Below are 11,953 nucleotides of genomic sequence, written 5' to 3' on the forward strand. Positions count from 1 at the left end.
AATTCAGCACCTTAGTAGGTAAATTAGGTTACTTATGCTCTTTTTTCATTGCGTTTCTTCCATTTTTTGTGTTTCTTTAGCTTTTGTGTCTCTGATGTGCCATGCTGTAAATAAAGCTTTGTTTTCAGCACTTCCTGATATTTGGCTTTGACAAAACTTCATTGACACAGTCATGTGCGTTTTTACCTACAGATTTTCTGCATCTAATGAAATTCTATGAGGACAATCTGCACATACAGTGGGTATGGAAAGTATTTAGACCCCTTTAAATTTCTCACTCTTTCATTGCAGCCATTTGGTAAATTCAAAAAAGTTCATTTTTTTTCTCATTAATGTACACTGCACCCCATCTTGACTGAAAAAAAATAGAAATGTAGAAATTTTTGCAAATTTATTAAAAAAGAAAAACCAAAATATCACATGGCCATAAGTATTCAGACCCTTTCATCAGCCACTCATTTAAATCACATGCTGTCCATTTCCTTGTGACCCTCCTTGAGATGGTTCTACTCCTTCATTGGAGTCCAGCTGTGTTTAATTAAACTGATAGGTGTGTTCCTTTACAAATAAAGTCCTGTCTATATAAGACCTCACAGCTCACAGTGCATGTCAGACCAAATGAGAATGAGGTCAAAGGAACTGGCCAAGGAGCTCAGAGACAGAATTGTGGCAAGGCACACTTATGGCCAAGGTTACAAAGGAATTTCTGCAGTACTCAAGGTTCCTAAGAGCACAGTAGCCTTCATAATCCTTAAGTGGAAGATGTTTGGGACCACCAGAAGTCTTCCTAGACCTGACCATCCAGCCAAACTGAGCAATTATGGGAGAAGAGCCTTGGTGAGAGAGGTAAAGAAGAACCCCAAGAACACTGTGGCTGAACTCCACAGATGCAGTAGGGAGATGGGATAAAGTTCCACAAAGTCAGCTATCACTGCAATCCTCCACCAGTCGGGCCTTTATGGCAGAGTGGCCCAATGGAAGCCTCTCCTCAGTGCCAGACATGAAAGCCCGCATAGAGTTTGCTAAAAAACACACGAAGGACTCACAGACTATGAGAAATAAGATTCTGTGGTCTGATGAGATGAAGATAGAACATTTTGGTGATAATTCTAAGCGTTGTGTGTGGAGAAAACCAGGCACTGCTCATCACCTGCCCAATACAATCCAAACAGTGAAACATGGTGGTGGCAGCATCATGCTATGGGGGTGTTTTTCACCTGCAGGGACAGGATGACTGGTTGCAATTCAAGGAAACAGGAATGCGGCCAAGTACAGAGATATCCTGGATGAAAACCTCTTCCAGAGTGCTCTGGACCTCAGACTTGGCCGAAGGTTCACCTTCCAACAAGACAATGACCCTAAGCACACAGCTAAAATAACAAAGGAGTGACATCAGAACAACTCTGTGACCATTCTTGACTGGCCCATCCAGAACCCTGACCTAAACCCAATTGAGCATCTCTGGAGAGACCTGAAAATGACTGTCCACCAACATTCACCATCCAACCTGACGGAACTGGAGAGAATCTGCAAGGAAGAATGGCAGAGGATCGTCAAATCCAGGGGTGAAAAACTTGTTGCATCATTCCCAAGAAGACTCACGGCTGTACTAGCTCAAAAGGGTGTTTTACTCAATACTGAGCAAAGGGTCTGAATACTTATGACCACATGATATTTCAGGTTTATTTTTTTTATAAATTTGCAAAAATTTCTACATTTCTGATTTTTTTTTTAGTCAGGATGGGGTGCAGACTACATTAATGAGAAAAAAATGAACTTTTTTCAATTTACCAAATGGCTGCAATGAAACAGAGTGAAAAATATAAAGGGGCCTGAATACTTTCCATACCCACAGTAAAACGTAGTGTAAGCACAAGACATGTTGCGGATTTGAAACATGCACCGTAGGTCAGTTTACACGGAGTAAAAAAAAAAAAAAAGAATAAAAAAAAAAAAAAAAAAAAAAAAGCTCGGTGAGCATGAAATCTCTAAGTCCCTCCCTGAGTGCTGAAATTGTAAGACGCTACGATTTTTAAGCAGCATCAAATACTCACCAAAAACTCATTGTGAGAACACAGCCTTAGGGTTTTATTAGACTGCCTATCATTTACACTTATATGGCAGCCACCCATCTTTTGTTTTATTAATTTCCTTATACTTATTGATTTTTATTACACTATGTTTTATAACACTGTTTTAGTTGTGGTCCTATGGCACAGTGTTTAGTGCTGGTACCTTCTGATATTAACAGCTTACAGATTAAACACAGCCTAAATTGTCTATTTCATTTTAAAACCTACAATAAGAGATTTTTTTCTTAATCTCCTTTATTTTGATTAAGTATATTAGCATCAATTTAAATAATATCACTAAGGTTACATATAGCATTAGTACATGAGTTTTAGTACAGTGTACTTTTTTGTTATGTATAGCGCTTTCTCTTAGTACATAGTGTACTTTCTTGTTATGCATAGTGTATTTTCTTATGTATTGCGCTGTACATTAGTAGATAGAAGTGTACTTTCTTGTTATGGATAGCCCTGTACCTTAGTAGTGTACTTTCTTGTTATGTATAATGTTCCTTAGTAAATGGCATACTCTCTAGTTATGTATAATATCGTGCCTTAGCACAGTGTACTCTCTTGTTATGTATAGCACGGTCCCTTAGTAAATAGTGTACTTTCTTGTTATGTATAGCGCTGTCCCTTAGTACATAGTGTACGTTCTTATGTATAGCGCCATAATGCATTAGTTTCCTCTCTGTTATATACAGCGGCATATCTTTTTAAATAGTGTCATCCACTATTACAGTGCAATCTTATGTATAGTGCCTTCCCATTATTACATGTGGTCATCTCCTTGTGTATAGCATCATCCCTTATTACGTAGCATATTCTCTTGTTGTTTTTATTTATAGTGCCTTCTCTTTAATACAAAAAGTGGTCTGGTCACTCTATGAGGACTCGAACAGCCTCCTCCAATGGAAAAGCAGCTTTCCCATATGCATCATATTGTCACACTCAGTTGTGGAAACAATGAATTTTATTCACAGATTTTCCTCATGGACTTAATTGAGATGAGGATACTCAGGGGCCAAAAAATGCATATGCATTTTTAGTGCACTTTAACAGAGAAACGCACATAAAATGCATGTATTCTGCATATGACTTCAGCAAAGTTTTATCAAGCCTAAGTAACAGGAAATATCCAAAACAATGCAGTTTTATGTAAAACATGAAATCCCCAAAGACAAAAATTGGTGGGTCCCAGTGAGGCTTCATTATTATCCCTCCCATCTCTGCCGGAACAGTCAGTGATGCAATGGCCTTCTGATTGTGCCCTGACTGCAGATGTTGGAGGAATGATTAGACATGCTGTGCTTTAACATGCCCAATCCTTTGTTTCTCCTGCAGTGTCACCACTATCTTTGCTGTCTGACAGCAGCATGTTCTCCTTGTCTCTATTTGAATGCTCAATCCCTGTGGGTATGTGTATGACCGACTTTGGAAATTATTACTACTAAATGCTTTCTGACCTGTTCCAACCACATCTGAATGACCACCATGTAATATCACATTTCCTGCTGCACGAACGGTTCCATATAACAAAAACTTAATGAGGCAGAATAAGTCTGACCATAGAATTAAAATTAATGTTCAATGTATATTATATCCTAACAAGATGCAGATATAATTAATGATTTATTCATTTTTTTCTAACATTATGAAGACAGAAACTCAGCAAACATCCTGCAGGAGATGTCAGTGAAGCCACCATGGTGCAGGGTCCCACTGTCTGTATAATTGTGGAAACCTCAGCCCCTTTTATCGCTAATATAACAGTCATGTGTAAAGTCCGTTCACATAGCGTGTATATACATCGAGGAGTCATGATGTATGTATGGCCTTCTTATCACTGATGTCCTGTCTGCGTGGGGAATAATCCCAAGGACGCCGGCTTTCTGCAAATCCAAACATCTTTCTCAGGGCCACGCGGGCCACCTCCTCCTCTGCAGCAAAGACCGTCTCCCCAGGACCTTCAGCAATCAGCTTCTTATCGCTGTTGGAAACAAGACAATACAGCTTTAGTGTCTTACCCATGAGATGTATTAGGACATGCTCTGCTTTTTGGGGGGCTTTTTTTGAGATAACTAATATTCGCAATCACATTTTGTGTCTGAATATCGTTTTTCAAAGTTTATGGAAAGAACATTGAAAATGGTGTTAAATAATAAAAAAAAAAAAAAAAGCCCTACTAAATGTATTTTAGCAACAACCCAGGGGCAGAAGAGTATGACGGCAGGATCAGACTATCGAGTGTTGGTAGCCTGGAAGCATGAAGAGACGTACAGTGGGGAAAATAAGTACGGTATTCGATACACTGACGATTTTGCAAGTTTTCCCACCTACAAAGAACACTTCAACTTTGAGAGACAGAAAGAAAAAAGAAAAAACAGAAAATCACATTGTATGACTTTTACATAATTAGTTTGCCTTTTATTGCATGAAATAAGTATTTGATAAAATAGAAAAACAGAACTTCATATCTGGTACAGAAACTTTTGTTTGCAATTACAGAGGTCAGACATTTAGTTCTTGACCAAGTTTGCACACACTACAGCAGGGATTTTGGCCAAATCCTCCATACAGATCTTCTCCAGATCTTTGAGGTTTCGGGGCTGTCACTGGGCAACAATGACTTTCAGCTCCAGTCTGGAGACTGGCTAGGCAACTCCATAACCTGGAAACGCTTCTTATCGAGCCACTACCTTAGTTGCCCTGGCTGTGTTTTGGGTCATTGTCATGCTGGAAGACCCAACCACGACCCATCTCTGAGGGAAGGAGGTTGCTGGCCAAAATTTCACAATAAATGACCCCATCCATCCTCCCTTCAATACGGTGCAGTTAACCTGTCCACTTTGCAGAAAACCACACCTAAAGTATGAGGTTTCTCCCACCATGCTTCACGGTTGGGAGGTTTTGGGGTTGTACTCATCCTTCTTCCTCCAGACACCGAGGGGAGTTGATTCCAGAAAGTTCTATTTTGGTCTCATCTGACCACATGGCATTCTCCCATGCCTCCTCTGGATCACCCAGATGGTTATTGGCGAACTTCAAACGGGCATGGACATGTGGTAATGAGCATGGGGACCTTGGTGCCCTGCAGGAGTTTAATCCATGACGGCGTACTGTGTTACTAATGGTAATGTTTGAGACTGTGGTCCCAGCTTTCTTCAGGTCATTGACCAGGTCCTCCATGTAGTTCTATGCCGATTCCTGACCTTTCTCAAAATCATCCTTACCCCACAAGGCGAGATCTTGTATGGAGCCCCAGACCGAGGAAGATTGACAGTCATCTTGTGTTTCTTCCATTTTCTAATAACTGTGCTAAGAGTTGTGGCCTTCTCACCAAGCTGCTTGCCTATTGTCCTGTAGCCCATTTCAGTCTTGTGCAGGTCTACAATTTTGTCCCTGATGTCCTTAAGGTACTGTCACACTTAGCGATGTACCAGTGATATGACGCGGTCAGGATCGCTGGTACATCGCTACGTGGTCGCTAGTGAGCTGCCACACAGGCAGATCTCACCAGCGACATCGCTGGGGACGGGGGTCGCTACTTACCTGTCACACTAGACGATCCTGTGTCCTCCCGCCCGCGTCCACGCTCGTCTCTCCACAGGAAGCTGACGACGAGAAACAGTCCTGGACGTTCTCGCGCGATCAGCGATAACCAGCGGGTGAGCCGGTCGGAGGTAAGTATCAGACACAGCGATATCGCTAGCAATATCGCTATAACGTCACAAGTTATAGCGATATTGCTAGCGATATCGCTTAGTGTGACAATACCTTTAGACAGCTCTTTTGTCTTGGTCAAGGTGGAAAGGTTGGAATGTGATTGATTGAGTGTGTGGATTGATGTCTTTTATACAGGTAACAAGTTCAAACAGGTGCAAATAATACAGGTAATGAGTGCAGAGTAGTAGGGCTCTGTAACGAAAAACTATCGTCAGTGAGAATCAGAATTCTTGCTGGTTGGCAGGTGATCAAATATTTGTTTCATGCAATAAAATGCAATTTAATTATGTAAAAATCATACAATGTGATTTTCTGTTTTCTATTTTTAGATTCTGTCTTTCACAGGTGACGTGCACCTACGATAAAAACTACAGACCTCTCCATTCTTTGTAAATGGGAAAACTTGCAAAATCGGCAGTGTATCAAATACTTATTTCCCCCCATTGTATCTCTTGATATAAGCTATAGACATAAAATGGTCTAACGTTCAAAACCAATTTTGATTATTTTTCCTCCTAAGTTGTACACAAACATTTTATGATCTTAGGAAGAAGGAACACAAAATTAATTTGAGGAGAAGATGACTAGTTTCCCCATGGGGATCTTCACTAAGTCTCTCACCTTCATGTATTCTGAATTCTAATATAAAGGACCCTTCTCAATATCAGCATTTTTTTTTTCACACGTGCAAATGGAGCATGGATTTCCAAACAATAAGGCTTGTATATTTTATCTAAAATCAAAATTATTTTTCCATCTAAAAAAGTAATGGCATAATGATAAGAGATTCCATCACTTTATGATCAGGGAGTCCCCATGTTCCTCTGCACAGAGCTTACAGGTCTCCAAGCCATGCGGGGAAAAACTAGAAAGGGTTACATAAGTGTTGTATCCTCATTAGTGGGGATCCCAGAGGTTGGACCCCCACAATTATAAAGTGATGAAAAAGCTTCAAGATTTAGCTTCAATTTATGAAGTAGTAAAACGATTTTAAGCAGAACAGCAAAACTAACCGTAACTTATCAAGACCAAGGAAAACAATGCTGTTGAAGAGGGGGGTTCTCGAGTCAAACACTCCTGATTCATTATGAGGCAGATACCTCTTGATGTATCAGGAGTATCTGACAAGAGGTGTGCGCCTCGCTAATAATCTTACTCCAGTCAGTGTCTGGAGTAGGATTTAAGGCATAAAATCATAGTCATGAATCAAAGAAGCGGGGCTTACCACACCCCATCCTGGTCCAGCTATGCCCACTTCATCACAGCTGTGCAGAAATGGCCAAAAGGCACAAAATATCACTGCAAATTTTGCGGCACAATTCTGGGAGTAAAAGCTCTGATGAATCGGGCCCATAGTGCTTACCAGTAAAGTCCCACAAAGTATACCGGTAGCACAGTGGTGGCTCCAGACTGTCTTGTGATCCTGGGCTCAGGGAGAGGAATATTTCTTTGGGATAACTGCTCAACAAGTAATGACATTGGGTCCATTACAGGCCAGATATCAAATAAATCCTTCCCGATCATCTGAGCAATTAAGAAATCCTAGAAGACGGAAAAAGAAAAAATAAAGACTTTGTTATAATGAAATCCGGACCAGACTGAATATCGCAAGGACAATAGATTTACCTGGAGAAAGCGGCCTGTGGTGTCAGGGCCAGAACTTTCCAGCAGAGCTCCGATCACTGCTGAGAAGGTTTTCTGTAAGGTCTCAGGAGACAAGGGGCACTCCGAGCTCAACGCCAGGTCTTGTACAGCAAGATTTTGGGCCACGTGACACATAACCTCCTGGCTAGTGAGATAGTCAACGAAGGCCTCCAGGCCAGCTGTGGGCAGGCTGGGAAAGGCCTGCTGTAAAGCACTGGTGAGATAGGACACAGTGAAGGCTGAACCCACTGAGGCCAGAGTCTGGTTGTCTTGTAGATTTAAGGCAGCAGTTTCACTGTCCAATCCTAGCTCCCTCCGCCGGCTCTCCTCCTGCACTAGGTAGGAAGGACTCACAAATGCCGTCTTGAGGAGCTGAATGGAGAAGTTCTCGTGCAGACGCTTGGAGAACGCGACAATCTCCGCGTGGTAATCAAAGTTTGGCTGCTGCGACCTGCGGAGGGAGACGAAATAATGTCAGAGCTACATCATCGTAGTGGAGACATTCATCTCTGGCCAGTCATGGTCAACACTAAAAGTACATCTTAAGGCAATGTGTCATCAGAAAAGAACAGAAAAACCTCATTTAAATAAAATATAGGTGAAATGTGTTTTTCTTGTAAAAAATGTTTTTTCCCCATTATCAATCTCAATATGTACATTAATAAAAAAAAAAAAAAATCAGAAATCTGGCAATGCTCACACTGGTCATCCGGCTCTATACTAGGTCACATTATCATCACAACCAGCATTACAATGACAGATGACACCTCTATCCTGTTACAGGATCCATCATTCATAAGGCCATGTTCACATGATCAGTATTTGTAAGCCAAACCCAGGAGTGGGACAATCAGAGGAAAAGTATAATAGAAACACGTCACCACTTCTGTATTTATCACCCACTCCTGATCATATGAACATGGACTAATAAGTCAAGTCAAAGCGCCCTCTATCCCCTGCTGCCTCATTGACCTTTGCTCAGGTCATGCTTTTTTTCAATGATTAGGGTATGAGTCTGCTTATTGCTGATAATGTCCATCAACAGGAAGCAGGAATCTGATATTAGGCCTAGGCCAGTGGGAAAGATGCAAGAATTTTCTATGGGACTGCTGGAGAAAGCTTAATAAAGCGCTCCGTTATCTCTGACAGTCCCACCGACAGGGAATGGAGCCGAGGAAGGGCGTGTGCATCTTTTCTCTATTAAAGATGCGGTTCTTGGGCTTCTAGAGCCCTGTTCTCTGGCTCGTCAGGGGTCCCCAGCAATCAGCAAGTTGTTTCCAATCCTATGGATGCAATTATTGAAAGCCCCTTTAATATAAAGCTATGTGCACACGTAGTTTTATGTGGTGCGGATTTGGAAAAATCCGCAGGTAAATTCTCAGGTCAAAAGACCTGCGGTTTACCTGCGGATTAGCCTGTGGTTTCACACCTCTACAATGGAGAAGGTGTCAAACCGCAGCTGAATTGACATGCTGCGGATTTGAACCCACGGAAAAATCTGCAGCATGTGCACAGCGTTTTTCAGTTTACCATTGAAAACAATGGTACTGTACAACGCAGCTAAATCTGCTGTGGACCCGCAGAGCCTGAAACGCTGCAGATCCGCAGCAGAATCCGCACTGTGTGAACATGGCCTAAATACAAGCTTAAACAATAGGATATCTTCTTATGATGCATCCCTATTAGTGATGAGCGAACGCACGCGGATAAGGTGTTATCTGAGCATTCTCGAGTGCTAACCGAGTAGTGTCTTCGGTGTGCTCGAAAACTACAGGTGCTTCCCACAAAATTAGAATATCATCAATTAGTTAATTTATTTCAGTTCTTCAATACAAAAAGTGAAACTCATATTATATAGAGTCATTACACACAGAGTGATGTATTTCACGTTCTTATTTAAAAGTCATTATCTCAGTAAATTAGAATACTTTATAACACCAGCTTGGAAAATGATTTTAAAATCCGAAATGTTGGTCTACTGAAATGTATGTTCAGTAAATGCACTCAATACTTGGTCGGGGCTCCTTTGGCATCAATTACTGCATCATTGCGGCGTGGCATGGAGGCAATCAGCCTGTGGCACTGCTGAGGTGTTATGGAAGCCCAGGTTGCTTTGATAGCAGCCTTCAGCTCGTCTGCATTGTTGGGTCTGGTGTCTCATCTTCCTCTTGACAATACCCCATAGATTCTCTATGATGGGGTTAAGGTCAGGTGAGTTTGCTGCCAATCAAGCACAGTGATACTGTTGTTTGTAAACCAGGTATTGGCACTTTTGGCAGTGTGGACAGGTGTCAAGTCCTTGTGGGGAATGAAATTTCCAACTCCAAAAAAGCTTGTCGGCAGAGGGAAGCATGAAGTGCTCTAAAATTTCCTGGCAGACGGCTGCACTGATTTTGGTCTTGATAAGACACAGTGGACCTACACCAGCAGATGACATGGCTCCCCAAACCATCACTGATTGTGAAGACTTCACACTAGACCTCAAGCAGCTTGGATTGTGGCCTCTCCACTCTTCCTCCAGACTCTGGGACCTTGATTTCCAAATGAAATGGAAAATTTACTTTCATCTGAAAACAACACCTTGGACCACTGAGCAACAGTCCAGTTCTTTTTATCCTTGGCCCAGGTAAGACGGTTCTGGCCTTGTCTATTGGTCACAAGTGGCTTGACACAAGGAATGCGACACTTGTAGCCCATGTCCTGGATACGTCTGTGTGTGGTGGTTCTTGAAGCAATGACTCCAGCAGCAGTCTACTCCTTGTGAATCTCCCCCAAATTTTTGAATGGCCTTTTCTTAAAAATACTTTCAAGGCTGCAGTTATCCCGGTTGCTTGTGCACATTTTTCTACCACACTTTCTCCTTCCACTCAACTTTCCATTAATATACTTGGATGCAGCACTCTGTGAACAGCCCGCTTCTTTAGCAATGACCTTTTGTGGCTTACCCTCCTTGTGGAGTGTGTCAATGACTGCCTTCTGGACATCTGTCAAGTCAGCAATCTTCCCCATGATTGTGGAGTCTACAGCAACAAACTAAGGGACTTTATTAAACGCTTAGGAGGCCTTTGCAGGTGTTTCTTGTTAAATATTCTAACTTACTGAGATAATGACTTTGGGGTTTTCAGTGGCTGTAAGTCATAATCATTAACATTAACAGAAATATACATGTGAAATACATCACTCTGCTTGTAATGACTCTATATAAGAGTTTCACTTTTTGTATTGAAGAACTGAAATAAATTAACTTTTTGATGATATTCTAGGTAGGTAGAGCTCAGTGACTGACAGCAGATCACAGGACAGGTAGAGCTCAGTGACTGACAGCAGATCACAGGACAGGTAGAGCTCAGTGACTGACAGCAGATCACAGGACAGGTAGAGCTCAGTGACTGACAGCAGATCACAGGACAGGTAGAGCTCAGTGACTGACAGCAGATCACAGGACAGGTAGAGCTCAGTGACTGACAGCAGATCACAGGACAGGTAGAGCTCAGTGACTGACAGCAGATCACAGGACAGGTAGAGCTCAGTGACTGACAGCAGATCACAGGACAGGTGCAGTGATGCAGTTGCAGTGTGGGGATTGCAGGGATGGAGCGGCAGTGCGGGGTTGCTCACCTTGGCACTGGCAGTGGAGGACCCTCCAGCTCCGCCTTCTTCTTCAGATATTTGAGGTACGGCCACAGCCAGCGTTTTTTCCCCCGCACCGGCGGACAGCGAAGCCCGGTCGTCGCCACAGAGCGGAGGCTCAGCAGCAACAAGGACATGATCCAGGCAGGCTCCCACTGACCGCGCTCCTGCACACGGGACCTTGGGAAGTTCAGGAAGGGAGAGCGGTGCAGCCGTTACACACTTCCCCTGAGAACATGGTGCCGAGTCTACAGTTCCGCGCAGTTTCTAGCCGCTGTTCCGGAATCAGTCTGTCACTGGTGGGAGCCCCGTCACACGGAATATCTATTCCCTCATGACGGCATACCAGGTCTAGTCTTCACTCCTCTCAGTATTCATGTAATCCATCCGCTCTCCATGTCTGGCAGGGTGTACTTATTATTATGTGAAGAAAGATTGCAGATATGAGGCGGGAATAAAGGAGTCAGGGGAGCATGAAAACTAATGGCATTGTGCCAGACCTGGCGGGCGACATCCCCAGTGTCCTACAGCCCCCAGTGATGTGGCAATCCGTTATACACCCCCCCCACCCCACACACACTCACTAGTTCCCCACTCACTAGGTCTGGGAAGCCAGAGCTGTCAATCAAAGAGGCCGAGATGGAAACCAAGCAGGTGGTGAGGTGTAAATGATTGGCTCTGCCCTGTGCTTGGTTTGAAGTCATCCCGTGCTGACAGCGTCATCCACTTGCTGCATGAAAAGCTGCTAGCCCGTCAGCGGGTTGATAAGCATGAGGAACGGGAAGTCACAATTTTAGGCCACTTTCACATTTGCGTTTAAGGCCGCAGCGCTGGCCTGCTCACGGCCGCCGCTAAGCCCCGTCCCTGCCACGCCTCCCCGGTAG

General features: G+C 43.1%; 1 protein-coding gene across 1 annotated transcript; it reads right to left on the bottom strand.

Moving 5' to 3' along the window:
- Positions 1-3,688: 3,688 nt before the first annotated feature.
- On the bottom strand, positions 3,689-11,617 carry MRPL44 (mitochondrial ribosomal protein L44). Its single transcript, XM_073565180.1, has 4 exons — positions 11,058-11,617; positions 7,422-7,890; positions 7,159-7,337; positions 3,689-4,059 (listed from the first exon to the last, which is right to left on the bottom strand). Exons 1-4 carry the CDS (start codon positions 11,204-11,206, stop codon positions 3,888-3,890), a joined length of 969 nt encoding a protein of 322 aa, XP_073421281.1. The 5' UTR covers positions 11,207-11,617; the 3' UTR covers positions 3,689-3,887.
- Between the last annotated feature and the right edge of the window lie 336 nt (positions 11,618-11,953).

This window comes from Dendrobates tinctorius, unplaced genomic scaffold, assembly GCF_039654945.1.
Source record: "Dendrobates tinctorius isolate UK_male_01 unplaced genomic scaffold, ASM3965494v1 ptg000572l, whole genome shotgun sequence".
Lineage (NCBI taxonomy): Eukaryota > Metazoa > Chordata > Amphibia > Anura > Dendrobatidae > Dendrobates > Dendrobates tinctorius.